Source organism: Medicago sativa, chromosome 7 (assembly GCF_051527215.1).
Source record: "Medicago sativa cultivar Bolivia chromosome 7, Bolivia_mono, whole genome shotgun sequence".
Taxonomy (NCBI): Eukaryota; Viridiplantae; Streptophyta; class Magnoliopsida; order Fabales; family Fabaceae; genus Medicago; species Medicago sativa.
In genome coordinates, this window is record NC_140755.1 from 45170933 (window position 1) to 45188072 (window position 17140).

The following is a 17140-nucleotide window of genomic DNA, read 5'->3' on the forward strand; positions in this document are numbered from 1 at the left end:
ATATTGTAGTACCAAGGCTTTTTACCATTCACATCTTCATCAATTTGATGTGGTATATTTTCAACAGTAAACACATGTGCGGGTCTATCAAGACGCTGTACTTTGATCACAGGCACATCATTCCAGTGATTCACACGAAACATGGAGGACAGAGTAGCAAGGGCGCCAGCCATCTGATTTTCATCCCGAGGGATGTGGTGCAGCTCAACCTTGGTAAAGTATGTCAACAGACGTCTTGCATAGTCACGGTATGGGATCAGCTTCTCATGATGAGTCTCCCATTCCCCCTTTATCTGGTTAATAACAAGTGCAGAATCTCCATAGATGTCAAGGTGTTTGATTCTCAGGTCAAGGGCTTCTTCAATGCCCAAGATGCATGCTTCATATTCAACTATATTGTTCGTGCATTCAAAAGTTATTCGAGCGGTGAAAGGAATGTGGTGCCCCTGCGGAGTTACAATGATGGCCCCAATTCCTTTACCATAAGCATTAACAGCACCATCAAACACCAATCCCCATTTGCTGTTGGGATCCGGCCCTTCATTGATCAGTGGCTCTTCACAGTCTTTCGCTTTCAAATACATGATCTCTTCATCAGGGAAATCAAACTTAATTGGCTGGTAATCATCAAGAGGTTGACAAGCAAGATGCTCAGCAAGGACACTTCCTTTGATTGCTTTCTGAGCTTTGTACACAATATCATATTCAGACAACAACATTTGCCAACGTGCAATCTTCCCAGTAACAGCAGGCTTTTCAAAGATGTACTTAATTGGATCCATTCGGGATATCAACCAAGTTGTATGATTCACCATATAATGACGCAGGCGTTTGGCAGCCCAAGCTAAAGCACAACAAGTCTTTTCAAGCATTGTATACCGAGTCTCACAGTCGGTGAACTTCTTGCTCAGATAGTAGATAGCATGCTCTTTCTTACCAGTCTCATCTTGCTGACCGAGAACACAACCCACTGAATCATCTAACACTGAGAGATACATAATCAAAGGCCTTCCTTCCACTGGCGGGACAAGGATAGGTGGTTCTAACAGGTATTCTTTAATGCTATCAAAAGCTTCCTGACATTCATCATTCCATACAACAGGCTGATTCTTTCTGAGCAATTTGAAAATTGGGCCACAAGTAGTAGTCATGTGAGATATGAATCTTGAAATATAATTCAGACGTCCGAGGAAACCTCTGACTTGCTTTTCAGTCTGAGGGGCCGGCATCTCTCTGATGGCTCGGACTTTGTCAGGATCAACTTCAATGCCTCTTTGGCTGACAATGAAGCCTAGCAACTTTCCAGATCTTACACCAAATGTGCACTTGTTAGGATTTAACCGCAGCTTGTACTTTCTCAATCTTTCAAACATCTTTTTCAAATACACAACATGCTGCTCTTCATCACTTGACTTCACAATCATATCATCAACATATACTTCAATCTCTTTGTGAATCATATCATGAAACAGAGTGGTCATACCCCTTTGATAGGTGGCACCAGCATTTATCAAGCCAAACGGCATCACTTTATAGCAGAACGTTCCCCATGGAGTGATGAAGGACGTCTTTTCTCTATCTTCGGGAGACATCCGTATCTGGTTATAGCCAGAGAAACCATCCATAAAGGAGAACACTTTGGATTGGGCAGTACTGTCAATAAGCACATCAATATGAGGCAATGGGAAGTTATCTTTTGGACTGGCTTTGTTCAGATCTCTGTAGTCAACACACATTCGAACTTTCCCATCTTTCTTTGGCACTGGTACAATGTTGGCAATCCACTCAGGATATTCAGCTGTCATGAGGAAACCCGCATCAATTTGCTTTTGCACTTCAGCCTTGATCTTAAGAGCCATGTCTGGACGAGACCTTCTCAATTTCTGTCTGACAGGAGGACATTCAGGTCTTGTCGGTATCCGATGTTCCACAATCTTGGGATCTAGTCCCGGCATATCTTCATAGGACCATGCAAAGACATCTGGATAATCATGGAGAAGCTGAGTAATCTTCTTTTTCGCCTCTGGCTCAAGTGCGGCACCGATCTTGATCTCTCGCTTGTTCTCTTCAGTACCCAGGTTGATGAGTTCAATCTCTTCCTGGTGAGGCTGAATGGCTCTTCTTTCTTGCTCGAGCAGTCGAGTGATCTCATACGGTATCTCTTCATCATCTTCCTCATCTTCAGCTTCATATACAGGGAATTCAAAATTTGGAGGAACCATAGGGTCACTGTGTTCAACGGGTTTATTGTGGTTCAATCTGCATAATATGATTGGGATGATTTTAGAAAAAGGTTTTTTCATGCAGATTTTTTAAAATTAATAAGAAAATACAGATGTTTTGGTTTTTTCTGGCATTACCATTATTTCCAAGAAAAAGGCACTAAAAAGTAAAAAACAAAGAGTCGTGAGAAAGACGACAACTTTTATTGATAACGGCAATGCCGAAACAAACATGCCCTTACAATGATATCACTTTCGCCTTGGGCAGAGCGAAAGGATTGTTATTTTGAAAACAAAGAAAAACATGAGCAACAAGACACATTACATGGAAGCATGCATGACTAAAGGAATATCAATGGCCTCCCAATTTCTCACAGTGCCTCCTGGTACAACAAATGTAGGCACGTAACTACTCTCAGCAGCATCTTCAGCAATAGCATTGATAAACCCAGCACTATAGAAAGTTCCTGTTGAAACACCAGAGGTTGGGGAGAATCCTAGGCCCTCTTTACGCTTGTTTTCCAAAATCTGAATCACTTTGCCCCAGCCAGCAGTCTGCCCCTCTGGAACAGCCTTCTGGGCGTCTTTCAGTGAAGCCATAGCAGTACCAGCCCTCCGGGGCTCTGCACCTTCAACAGTTAAGCCTTGAAATGACGTCCCTTCAGCGGACCCTGCTTCAACACAAGAGAAAGATGATACTTGGCTAACTAGATATGCTTCTTCACCATGCACAGTGACAATCTTACCGTTCCTCATGAACTTGAGTTTCTGATGCAAAGTAGAAGTTACTGCTCCAACGTCGTGAATCCACGGTCTTCCGAGGAGACAACTGTAAGAAGCATTGATGTCCATGACCTGGAAGGTAATCTGGAATGTCTCAGGACCAATGGTGATTGGCAAGTCTACTTCCCCGAGAACATCCTTGCGAGATCCATCGAAGGCCTTAACCAGATAGCTACTTTCCCTCAAAGAGATCCCATGATGGCTCAATTGCCTTAATGTGGATTCAGGCATTACATTCAGAGACGATCCAGTGTCCACCAACACATTGGATATCATGTCAGATTTACAATGTACTGAGATATGCAGAGCCAAGTTGTGGTGTTTCCCTACTTCGGGGAGTTCATCGTCACCAAACCCCAAGTTGTTGCAGGCAGTAATATTACTCACTATCCCATCGAACTGATCCACAGAGACTTCGTGGTCAACATAAGCCTGCTCCAGGATCTTCATCAACACCTTCCTGTGAGCTTCTGAGCTCATGAGCAGCGACAAGATGGATATCTTTGACGGAGTTTGCAGCAGTTGGTCAACAATCTTATAGTCACTCTTCTTGATAAGCCTTAGAATTTCATCCAGATTAGACTCTTCAATAGATTGGCCTGATGGGCCGGGGTTCTTATCAACAGGAGGAGCAACTGGTGGAGTTATCGTGGCAATAGGTGTCACCACCTTCTTTTGGAACAAGGGTGGACGGACTTTTCCACTTCTCAGAGCTGTAACTTCACTAGCAACGTTATCAACTGTAGCTGGGGATACCAGAGGCACTTCCACTCCATTCTCGACCATGGTTGCATTGTATTTGTAAGGAATTGCTTTTGTAGAGGTATACGATACAGGACCAGGTAACCTGATCACCAAAGGCTCAACATTCCTTGTCTGAGATACACTTTCAACAGGAGAGTCATGGAACACTGGCACAATCACACATACATCACTGGCAATCAAGTGTTTGTCATCCATCAGACTCTGGATATCATCTTGCACCACACAACAACCCATAGGATTCCGAAGACATTCTGAACAAGAAGCATGATCATGTTTGAACAGAGAAGCTTGGCAAAGCTTGACATGTAATGGCACCAAGGGAGTAACGACATTGCGGACATCCAACACGGGATCCTCTTGAGGAGCGGGGACTCTTTCAAAAGCCTCGATCATGTTAACAACAGCATGGTTTGGAAGCGGGTTGTCAAGAACATGAGGAACACTATTCTCAAAAGTCAACCGTCCCTTTTCTATCAGGTCTTTCACAATATATTTCAGAGCAAAGCAACCTTCCACATCATGACCTTGAGCACCCTGATGGAATTCACATGTTAGGTCCTGACGGAACCTGGGAGGCAATGGATTAGGCGGAGGTTTGCCTGGTCTGGTGACACAGTGTCCCTTAGCTAGTAGAGTTGGGAGCAGCTCACCATACCATATTGGTATTGGTGGAAAAGAAGGTCTGGGTCGGGGACCCTGTTGTTGCTGTTGTTGCTGTTGAGCAGGAGGCTGTTGTTGTACTTGCTGAGCAATGGCATTAACGGGCACTGGCGGTTGACCCGGTGGCAGAGGATATTGCTGGTAGAATGTTGGGAAGAAAGGATGTTGAGAGTACTGCATGTAGTGATAGGGCAGAGGTAATTGTGTAGCAGCTGCAGATGGGTTACCAGATACCATCCCTACTTCGGATTCTTTCCTCTTATGGTGGCCATTACCGTACTTCTTTGGTGCACTGACTGAGGATTCACCTTTCTCAAGAACAATGATGCCTTCTCTGACAGCCTCCTCTAGACGAGTTCCCATAGTAACCATATCAGAGAAGTTGTTCGGAGCAGAGACTATCATTCTCTCCTTATATTCCTTCTTCAGAGTCTTCAGGAATGTCTGTGTTAATTCTTCTTCATCAAGTCGAGGCGAAACACGGGCAGCTGCCCCTCTCCACCTCTGAGCATATTCACGGAAGGTTTCATCTGATTTCTGAGACAGAGCCTTAAGAGAGTCCCTATTCGGCTTCAGACGGGTATTATATTCATAATGGCTTTCAAAAGCAGTAGCGAGTTCCTCAAAAGTATGGATGTTGTCTTTGCTCAAACTAGTGTACCAATCTGCTGCATCATCTGTCAAGCTACTCTGGAAGCAATGGATCATCAGTGCGTCATTATCTGCGTAGTTAGCCATCTTTCGGACATACCGGATGACATGGTTGTGGGGGCAAGAAGTCCCATTGTATTTGTCAAATTCTGGCTCTTTGAATTTCTTAGGAACCTCAAATCGGGATACCAAGCATAGATCACGAGCTTTAGCAGGAACACCGTTGTTTCCCCGGCTAGCCTTGACTTCACGGAGTTCTCCAGCCAACTCCCTCAACTGTCTTCTCATAGCTTCCATTGCGGGATCTTGTCCACGCGGAGTATCGACATCAATCACTTGTTGTACAGTGTGTACAATAGGATCAGTGACAACAGTAGTTACCTGAGGCATAGCAGTGGACAAAGGAATCTGTCCTTGACCAGCAAAACCAGAGACACCAACAGCAGTATTAGGAGAGTAGTAAGCTGAGAGACCATAAGGACGGCCGTTGGGCATAACAAACCGAGCATCAGTAGCCACAGTAGACAATGGGATAGAGGGAATCACCTCAGCAGTAACTGGGACAGAAGTGGCTGGTTGTTCTTGTGCAGCCAGCAAAGCAGACATAGTGTCATGAGCCTTAGCCAAGTCTTCTTTCATAGCAGCCAATTCGGCACGGAGCTGAGCATTTTCTTCTTCAAAGTTAGCCATAATTCTTCTCTTGTGAAATCTTGTTTGATGAACTCTATCTGGTTGGTAGACTTTGCGAACACGAGCCACTTTTCAGACTGCGGCGGACAAAACCAGGAGGCAATGAGCACGAGAGAAGTTTTTTGTGACCGATGAATGCATATGATGCATGAAATGTGTTAATGCATATGCAAAAAGACTCTTTTTTGTGTTATCGAAGGGTTTTTAGACAAATTAGAAGTTTGTAAACATTACTAAACAGCAATTAACACAAATGGGAAACAAACAACCAACATATAGTTTTACAAGACGATTCCTTTTGAAATGCTAAGCCATGGGATAGACTTTGAAATGTAAAACAACATAAACAACTGGAAATAACAACAGGAAAAAGGAATCCTCAAGCATAGGAAGTGGAAGCATCATCCTCAAACTCAGACTCATAGCTGCAGTATCGTGCATAGAAGTTACGGGCACCCCTAGCCCTCTTGGAGTCCCTCATAAGTAACTTATCTTTCTCTTCAATTTCTCTCTTAGCCTTAGCTAACTCTTTCTTTAGTGTCATCACCTCATGAGTCTTCTGCTCATCCTTCCCATCCAAAGTCATGATCAAGTTCTCAGCCTCATAGTATCTAGCTCTCCACTGATGCTTCTCCCGACTCTCCATAGCTAGATGTTCCTGATACATCTCCTGGGTAGGTGGGAGTAGAGGCAAAGGCATGGTAGGAACAGATGCAGACACATATCTCATAGAGGGGTAAGGCATACCAATCTCCTCGGCTTGGTTTATCACCCACTGTGTATAGGCCTCATGAGCAACACCGGACCTTACACCCATGTGCTTCACCTCTTTCTTTCGAAGTTTGGACCAAGCATCCATGAAATCCTCTTTTATTCCCGTGGGAGCATTGGAGTAGTAAAAGAAGTAAGGAGCTGTAGCAAGATTGATGGGTTTTTCTTTCATCGGGAAACCAAATTGTAGCAAAGCAAGTTCCGGGTTATAGTTGATTCCACCCCGGGTACCAAGAAGAGGTACATTAAGAAACTTCCCACCACCGAAGATAATTTCCTTAACTCTAGAAGCTGGAGTAAGCCAAACCACGTCATTAGGAGTGAGAGCCATAATCCTCTGTGAAATAGACCAATTCTCCGGATTGGCGTGGAAAGACTCCGGAAGGTGCGAAATAAACCACCTATAGAGGAGAGGCACACAACAAAGAATATATCCCCGACCCTTGCCGGAACGATCATGAATAGCATGGTATGTGTCAGCTAGCAAAGTAGGAACCGGATTCTTGGAGTGGAAGATCATAATAGCATTCATGTCCACGAAGCCATCAAGATTCGGAAAGAGAATAAGCCCATAGATGAGGAGTGCCAGAATAGCCTCGAGAGTGTCTTGACAAGTGGTATTGAGGTTGGCTTTCCCAAGAAGATACTCTGAAGTGAACCCTCGGATGCGTGCCTTAGTGACAAGATTCTTGGAGACATCGGTGGTCTTGAGATAGAGATCTTTAGCAATAACCAATGGAGTAAGAGGATGCTCAAGCCCTGAGAAAGGTACCCCCTTAGCGATAGACAGATCCATCAAGGAAGAATAAGCCTCTAGAGTAGGCACCAGCTGAAAGTCCGGAAAAGTGAAGCACCGATAGTCCCGATCATAGAATTGCACTAGAGTGTGCACAAGCTTCTCATCCACATTAGTATGAAGAATAGGAAGTAAAGCCCCGTAGCGACGTCGGAAACCAGTCGGATCCTCAATCTTGAGTGCCAAATCTCTCAAACTAGCCAAATCCACTTCCTTGAACTTGTAGGAATTAGTCCTCTTCATTCCTACAATGTTTACAAATTCAACTTGTCTAAGCCCTTCGATAACAATGCATGGAAAAAGTTTATGCATGTATGCATGAATGTATGATTATGTTCAAGTTCGGAGAAAACATGGTGGGTTGAGGTTCAAAGTCGAGGAGTCATGGGTGGACACGGTGTCCGGTGAATCTAGGGCTTTAGGATAATAGTAACCGGGTTCTAAAAAAGGTTCCCAAGTTGCAACCTCTCCGACGTATATCACGGTGTCACGAGACAACACTCGCTCCATGATTATCCGTGGAAGGTCTAACTTGAGTGTAGTATCGCGTGACGACTAAAACTCGAGACAACACTCGATTTAGCCTCCGCACTACATCCTAGAAAATGGCCATGGATGGGTTTGGTTATCTACGGTTCATAGCGTCATAGAACAATTAGAAGTAAAGTGCCTAAACGCGATAACACGCGTCGACAACATCACCCCCAAAATGCCTCAGCTATGTGGGATTGATCGCATAATCCAAAACACGAGGCAACCCCCGGAATGAATTGTCGATTATATCCCTCCTAAATCCTAAGTTCACTCAGCCCGGGTGCAGGACTTTTGATATTCTCACCCCACACGTTTGCAAGAAATTAAACATTTATTCACATAAGAAAGCAAGTAAAAGAAACAAGTAAAAATACAAGCGCAAGCGTGGAAATAAAGACTAGGCGTAACTCTCGATACTCCCCAGTGAAGTCGCCAGCTGTTTTATCTTGGTTTTTCGGGGTCAAACATTGATTACGTTTGAACCTTTTAAACCGGTGATATCTTATTTTTTCTTGGGAAGGGAAAAAGTAAGCAAAACCCTTGAGAATCGAGGTCCGGGAGTTGTTTTCGCTACGGGAAGGTGTTAGGCACCCATAACGACTATAGTATCCTATAGGAACCGTCTTTAATTTCTACGCGCGCGCTTCATTTTTAAATGCTATTTTGAAATGTTATTAAGCCTAGGAATTTTCTAAGTGGAGAATTGGAGGGAGAAGAATGTGTTTGAATTTTTATTTTAGTTGAATTGAAGGAATTTTGTTCCTTGCCTACGTACCTGTTTAAGGGATCAAATCCACCGTAGTTCTCTTCCAAAAAGGTTTTTGTTTTTGTTGGTTGATTTTAAGTTTGAAAATGGGATTTTGAAGAATAGAAAGAGGCCTCAAGGGCATGAGATTGTAAAAGTGGGGTTGAATTAGTCATTTGCAAAATGTGGTCTAAGTATGATTATTTTCATTGAATTTTGATTAAGAAAATGGAAAAGGAAAATTCAATGGGATTTTGATCCCAAGGTTTATTATGAAAAATGTTTGAGCGATGTTATTCATATTTTTTTTGAAAATTGATTTTTTTCTAAGTATAAAGCCTAAACATTCATCTAAACATACAATCCTAAACATACATCTAAACATGCATATTCTAGCTATATACCTAAAGTGAAGTGTGTGCATGTGTCGGTGCTTGTGTCGGTGTACATCATTAGAGTCCATTGTCCTTATTACATCATGCCCTAGATACATTCTATGGTCTTGCAAGAATTTAAAAGCATAAAAGTAAAATATTACAAGAACTCCTAAGTCTTTATATTCTAATTCTTGCATGAATCCTAAAGTATAAGAAATAAGATGAATATGGGATGAAGTGGGAATACTTATGAATGAATGAAACATGAAATGAAAGGGGTTAGTAACACATGGTAATATCAAAAGAAATAAAGCAAGAAAAAACAATATAGCACAAAGCATAGAAAACAACCCAAAATAAAGGCAAAATGAGTGCAAAATATGACTAAAACTTACTCATAAAATGCAAGGGCCATATGACCTATAATTCTCACACTCCAACATACTTTTAAAGGTTTAGAATCAGATTTTAGAATGGGAATTAAGGCAACATGATTGACTTGACATTTTGGAAAGCAAATTTAAGCATACTTGCATTATTTATTCACACAAGTAACTTGTAAGCCAAGTAACTAATCAATATTCACACTCATGCAGCAATATCAAGCACAAACAGTAACAATAAACTCACAAACTTCAAGTAACATGTACCACAAACAATCATCAAGAGCTTGCAATGGAATTTGGCAATTTTCATAAGATTTTCACATGAAAACAAGAAATAATGCAAGAAAAATGTGATAATATTTTTTTTAATAAAATTTCAGTAAGCAAAATGCATAGAAACGTTACAAAAATAACAAGAAACATACATGAAAATTTTCAGAATTTTTAAGGGATTTTTAAATGATTTTCTAAGCAAATTTGAACATGATCAGAAGTGCAAATAGCAAAAAAAAGGAAAAAACTGCAAGAACATCCAGAAGTTAGGCCCAAGCCCATACGCAGGTTAGATCCAGATTACCAGAGCGCCTTAGGATCGTCAGATTGATCCAACTGGATCAGATCTGAGATCCAAAGGCTACAACACGTGCAGGAACACGGGAAGACAGCGTACGCGCGCGCGTGTGATTGGACAGGGAGTATATAAGTTCAAACAAAAGCCAAACACCACAAAACCAAAAGGATTTCTCTCTCTAACAATGAGTTTAGAGAGAGACACTCTGCAAACAGACGAACGGAGAAGAAGGTGGGGGACGGTGGCCGGAGCTGCTCCGACGCGGTGGTCGGCCGTAGCGCCGCCGCGTCGGAGCCTTTTTTTATCTCTTTTTTTTTAAAACTTTATACCAAAAGCTTCGTCTCCTCCTCCTCCATTCGAATCCGGTGCTGGATTTTCACAAACATGCTTCAAACAGTACAGATCTAGGTTCCAAAGATTTAAAGGAAAAACTCAAAAAATGAAGGACAAGATCGTTACCTTTACGAAATCGGAGAAAAGAAATAGAGAACTTCGAAGGATTCTGGAAATCTTTCACCCTTGCTTCTTGCTCGCGACAGTGTCCGATCTGGATATTGTTTCTTCCTCCTTTTCTCTGCGTCTTTATGTTGATGCTTTTGATTCTGAGTCACTTTGTTCGATTCTGTGTTGAAAACGAATTTGAACTTGTGTTCTTGTGCTGGAATTTGATTTCGAATTTCTGTGCTGGAATTGAGTTCGAATTTCTGTGTTCTTGGCGTTTTTTTTTTGTGGAATTGAAAGGAATTTTGGTATTATGGTGATTCTGTGATGTGGAATGTGAAAGATTGTGATGAGAATTGATGAATTCTGTGGTGAATTAGGGTTTGAACATGATGAAATTGTTCATCGTGTTCTTGAGTCTTTCTGGTTTTTTCTGCGTTTTGATCTGTTTTGTGGTGGAGAGAGAATGAAGATTCTGTTTCTGATGATGTGTAAAGAAATGAATGGTGACCTTGACCTTTGACCATTGAGTCAGCTTTTATAGCTGATGTGTAACTGCCTGGACCTGTTAGATGATGACATGTGGCATAAGAAACTTCCTATGGACAAATAAAAAGCTGACACGTGGCATTGGACTATGACTTGGACAAAAATGGACTAAAAATGCAAATTTTAGAAATTTAGGACTTAAAAATAAAATAAAATGAATTAAAATTGGTAACCGGCAAATAACGTAAAGTGAAACGATTAAAATTGACAAAACGGACTAAAACGAACCAATGGCCTAAATGAGGTACTTTAAAGTAACCTCTCTCTGCCGAAATTTCGTGTGAAATGACCAAAATGCCCCTAGGGCTAAAACGACTAAAAATGACTCGGATGCAAATTTTAAAATGGATTTTTAACAGGAAATTAAAGCAAGAACTTATACAAGCAAATTAATAGACTCAGAGACAATTTTTGGGATTTGAACAGAGTTCTAACACATGAAAAGACTAAAATGCCCCTAGGGGCAAAACTGACTCAAAATGACTTCAAATGTAAATTTTGAACTGGATTTTGACATAGGATGAAACAGAGACTTATTCAAACTACTTGAAAGGACTCAAACAAATTTTTAAAAGACTGAAAGAAATTTTGACATAGGAAATGACTAAAATGCCCTTTTCATGAATTTTGCAAATAACATTGAAATAAAATGCAGAGAAAGATGTAATTGGTCAGAGACAAATCAAATGAAAGATAAGAAGAAATGAGAATTGAATAAGTATTTTTAGGTCCAAAATTAGGGTATAACAGAGTCATATAAGATGTTCATGATGTTTCAAGTTGTAAGAAATTGAGTCCATGCATACTCATTCAAGTTGGGGGCTTGATGCCCTGGAGCTTTTGCTCAAATATGTTGGGGGCTTGATTCCCTGGAGCTTTTGCTCAATTATGTTGCGGGCTTGATGCCCTGGAGCTATTGCTGAACTACGTTGGGGGCTTGATGCCCTGGAGCATTTTTACGCTCAATTATGTTGAGGTCTTGATGCCCTGGAATTAGGACCACATGCATTTGCATTATTAAAATGGTTTAAGATGATAAGAGTTGCATAGTCGAGTTAAAGTTGCATAGTCGAGTCAAAGTCGTTAATTTGATTAAGTTGATTTATGAAGTTGATGTTGATGAATGATTATGAAGTTGTTTATGATGATGCTATGATGCTACATAATAATTATTATGATATTTCGATGATGTTTATATTGTTAAATGTGTTTGATGAATTATAGGCTTAATATTGTTGTTTGTCAAATCTCACCCCTTCTCCTTGAAAATGCTGCTCTTCGTATGGGTAACTTGCAGGTAACCAAGATTACTTGCGATCGTGAGTGGACTCCTCACAAGTGTGTGTCTTAGGTGCTCTGATACGTAACAGGATGGTAATTTTGTCACTGTTTTCTATTCCTTACGTATTACCTTATGAAACTTTTAAGAATTGTTGTTGAATTAAAATATTATGAGATGTTATGTTGAGACCCTCGTGCCAAAGATTGTTTAAGATGTTGAACTATTCCGCTGCGAGTTTTAAATATTACGTTGTTGGATTTTGAAGGATTAATATTTATTTATTCCGTTTATGATTTGATGAAAAGAAATGTGACATTTCGTTTGTGTTGAGAAACTCTGATTTATTTTAGGAAATTTTTATGTTGGGAAAAGGGGGTGTTACAATTGGTATCAGAGCAGGTCAGTCCATCCGGCCAAGTAGTTGAGTTGAGTAGTGTCGTTTAACAGTTGGAATACCATTATTATGTTATTCTGATTGTTGAATGTTGTGTAGAGAACTAAGATGGCTGGAAGAAATGATGTTGTTATTGCTGCTGTGTTAGAAGCTGTAGCTCAAGTTGTGGGACAACAGCCTAATGTTGGTGCTAATGATGGAGTTAGGATGCTGGAAACTTTTCTGAGGAATCGTCCAGCTACTTTCAAGGGAAGGTATGATCCTGATGGAGCTCAGACGTGGCTCAAAGAAGTTGAAAGAATTTTTCGGGTTTTGCAATGCAGTGAAGTTCAGATGGTGCGCTTTGGCACGCACATGTTAGCTAAGGAAGCTGATGATTGGTGGTTGAATGTTCAACCAAATCCTAGAGAACGGAGATGAAGCTATTACTTGGGCTATGTTTAGGAGGGAGTTCCTGAACATATACTTTCCGGAAGATGTTCGCGGGAAGAAAGAGATTGAGTTTCTTGAGTTGAAGCATGGTGAAATGTTGGTGACTGAGTATACTGCTAAGTTTGTGGAATTGACTAAGTTTTATCCACACTACACTGCTGAGACTGCTGAATTTTCTAAGTGTATTAAGTTTGAGAATAGCTTGCGTCCTAATATCAAGCGGGCCATTGGATATCAGAAGATCCGTAACTTTTCCGAGCTGGTGAGCAGTTGTAGAATTTATGAAGAAGATACTAAAGCCCATTACAAGATCAGGAATGAGCGGAAGAGTAAGAACCATCAGAATCGTCATAAGCCTTACAGTGCCCCTGCTAATCAAGGTAGTCAAAGAGGGAATGATGATAGGAGACCTGGAAAGAAAGATACTACTGCTGAGGTTGTTTGCTACACTTGTGGTGAGAAAGGCCATCAGAGTAATGCTTGTACTGAAGAGGTGAAACGGTGTTTCCGTTGTGGTAAGAAGGGACATACTATTACGGAATGTAAGCATGATGATGTGATGTGTTTTAATTGCAATGAAGAAGGACACATGGGTTCACAATGCAAGAAACCTAAGAAGGCTCAGGCTAGTGGGAAGATGTTTGCTTTATCTGGTACTCAGACAGAGGATGAGGAACGTCTGATCTGAGGTAAATTTTCGAGGACGAAAATTCTATAAGTTGGGGAGAGTTGTAACGCCCATTTCGATTATTTAATTATTTTAATGAGTTTTAGATTATATTTATATGATTGGTGCGATTTATGTGATTTTAGAGAATTTTATGAGACATTGTGACTTATTTTATTATTTAATAAAATAAGATTTGAAAATAAAATAAATATTAAGTTGAGGGGTTATTTTATGAATTTAGAAAGTTTGGTGGTAGAAAGAAGAAATAGGATGAATTAGATGAGGGGTTATAAATAAGAGAAGTTAGGTTTAGAAAAGTTTTACAAACGTACGATCAGTTTTTGGTGAAAAGGGAGAAAATTCAAGAGAAGAGGAGAAGACAAGAGAGAGCTGCGATTTTATCTTTCTAAGGTAAGGGTGAGACTAAAATTCAGTACTATTAAGTCTGTAATTCTGATAATTAGATTTAACATGTTGTAGGTTGAGTTTGTGAGAATTTGAGAATTAAGGTTGAAGTCGTTATAGGTTGTTAGTTGAATAGGAGTCTATCAAATTCATGTCCAGTTGGTGTTCAGTTCATAGAATAATCATAGGTAGAGTTTTCTATCAATTTTGGAATTTGGGTTGATGAAAATTGGGATTTAAGATTGATTCTTAAGTGAAAAACGCATTGTTAAACTGATTTTTGAACTGCTGAGAAGCCCAAAATCGGAATTTAGGTAGAGTTTTCTATCAATTTTTTTTACTAACACTCCTAACACTCAAAAATTTCCAAGTTGTGTTGAATTTCTTTTGCAGGAGTTTGAGGCTTTGTTCCCTAAAGAGATACCAAACGGGCTACCACCTTTAAGAGGTATTGAACATCACATTGACCTCATTCCAGGAGCATCTTTACCAAACCGTCCAGCCTACCGAAGCAATCCCCAACAAACTCAAGAAATTCAAAATCAAGTTGCTGAATTGGTAAGTAAAGGATGGGTAAGAGAAAGTTTAAGTCCTTGTGTTGTCCCTGTTATTCTAGTTCCAAAAAAAAGATGGTAGTTGGAGAATGTGCACTGATTGTAGGGCTGTTAACAATATCACCATTAAGTATAGACATCCAATTCCTAGGTTAGATGACTTACTTGATGAATTGTTTGGTGCATGTTTATTTTCTAAAATTGATTTGAAAAGTGGCTATCACCAAATAAGAATTAGGGAGGGGGATGAATGAAAAACTGCTTTTAAAACAAAATATGGTTTGTATGAGTGGATGGTTATGCCGTTTGGTTTAACTAATGCACCAAGTACTTTTATGAGACTCATGAACCATGTTTTGAGGGAATTTTTGAGAAAATTTGTTGTTGTGTATTTTGATGATATCTTGATATATAGCAAAAATTTAGAGGAACATTGTGGTCATTTAAGGGCTGTTTTAGAAGTTTTAAGAAAAGAACATTTGTTTGCAAATCTGGAAAAATGTGTCTTTTGCACGGATCATGTAACTTTCTTAGGTTTTGTTGTAAGCTCCAAGGGAATTCACATGGATGAAGAGAAGGTAAGAGCAATCAAGGATTGGCCAACACCCAAAAATGTAAGTGAGGTAAGAAGTTTCCATGGTTTAGCAAGTTTCTATAGGAGGTTTGTGAAAGATTTTAGCACCATTGCTGCACCTCTTAATGAGATTGTTAAGAAAAATGTTGTTTTTAAATGGGGTGAGAAACAAGAGCAAGCTTTTGCTGCACTTAAAGAAAAACTCACCAAAGCACCAATTTTAGCGTTGCCGAATTTTTCCAAATCTTTTGAATTTGAATGTGAAGCTTCTAATGTTGGAATTGGGGCTGTTTTGATGCAAGGACATCCAATTGCTTATTTTAGTGAGAAGTTAAAGGGTGCTTCCCATAATTACTCCACTTATGATAAGGAATTGTAGGCTTTGTTTAGAGCATTGCAAACTTGGCAACATTACCTACTGCCCAAAGAATTTGTCATTCATAGTGACCATGAATCTTTGAAACATTTAAAAGGGCAAGGTAAGTTGAACAAGAGACATACCAAATGGGTTGAATTTCTTGAACAATTTCCATATGTGATTAAACACAAAAAAGGTAAAGCTAATGTGGTTGCAGATGCACTTTCAAGAAGGTATGCCTTACTCCCCACTCTTGAAACTAAAGTTTTTGGACTTGAGCATATTAAGAGTTTATATGAGAGTGATACTGATTTTTCATCAAAGTTTTTTGCTTGTGAACATGCTGCCATTAATGGATATTTTAGGCACAATGGTTATTTGTTTAAAGAAAAAAGATTGTGTGTGCCAAAATGTTCCATAAGAACTTTGCTTTTAAAAGAGGCGCATGAGGGGGGATTAATGGGACACTTTGGGGTTGTTAAAACTTTAGAGTTACTGCAAGAACATTTTTATTGGCCCCATATGAAAATTGATGTCCAAAAGTTGTGTGAAAGATGCATAGTGTGTAAAAAGGCCAAATCAAAAGTTTTGCCTCATGGTCTTTATACACCGTTACCAGCTCCTGAATTTCCTTGGGTTGACATTTCCATGGATTTTGTTTTGGGTTTACCTAGAACAAAGAATAGGAAAGATTCTATTTTTGTTGTTGTTGACAGGTTTTCCAAGATGGCACATTTCATTGCATGCAAAAAGGTAGATGATGCAAGCCACGTGGCTGATTTGTTTTTCAAGGAGATTTTGCGCATTCATGGAGTTCCAAGAAGCATAGTTTCAGATCGTGACAAAAAAAATTTAAGTCACTTTTGGAGGACCTTGTGGGGTAAGATTGAAACAAAGTTACTTTTCTCAACAACTTGTCACCCTCAAACAGATGGTCAAACTAAGGTAGTAAATAGAACTCTCTCTACTATTCTTAGAAGTGTTCTTACAAGAAATTTGAGAATGTGGGAAGAATGTTTACCCCACGTGGAATTTGCTTACAATCGTGTGGTGCATAGTACTATAAAAATGTCACCTTTTGAAGTTGTTTATGGTTTTAACCCACTAACTCCACTTGATTTGTTACCTATGCCTAACAATTCTCTTTTGAAGCATAAAGATGGAAAGGAGAAAGCTGAGTTTGTGAAGAAAATGCATGAGCAAGTGAAGTTGCAAATTGAAAAGAAAAATGAAGGGTATGCGAAACATGCAAACAAAGGAAGGAAGAGGGGGATTTTTGAACCCGGTGATTGGGTTTGGGTGCATATGAGGAAAGAAAGGTTTCCCAACCAAAGGAAGTCAAAACTTCAACCAAGGGGTGATGGACCATTTCAAGTACTAGAAAGGATCAATGACAATGCTTACAAGCTTGAGTTACCCGGTGAGTATGATATAAGTGCTACTTTTAATGTTGCTGACTTTGCTCCTTTTGATGTAGGTGATCGTGATTTCAATTCGTGGGCGAATTCTTTTCAAGAGGGAGGGGATGAT

The 17140-nt window shown here is 40.0% G+C and overlaps 1 protein-coding gene across 1 annotated transcript; it reads left to right on the top strand.

The window, feature by feature from the left end:
- Nucleotides 1-13053: 13053 nt before the first annotated feature.
- On the top strand, nt 13054-13737 carry LOC146906146 (uncharacterized). The gene has a single exon (XM_085728749.1). It carries the CDS (start codon nt 13054-13056, stop codon nt 13735-13737), a length of 684 nt encoding a protein of 227 aa, XP_085584875.1.
- The last annotated feature ends 3403 nt before the right edge of the window (nt 13738-17140 follow it).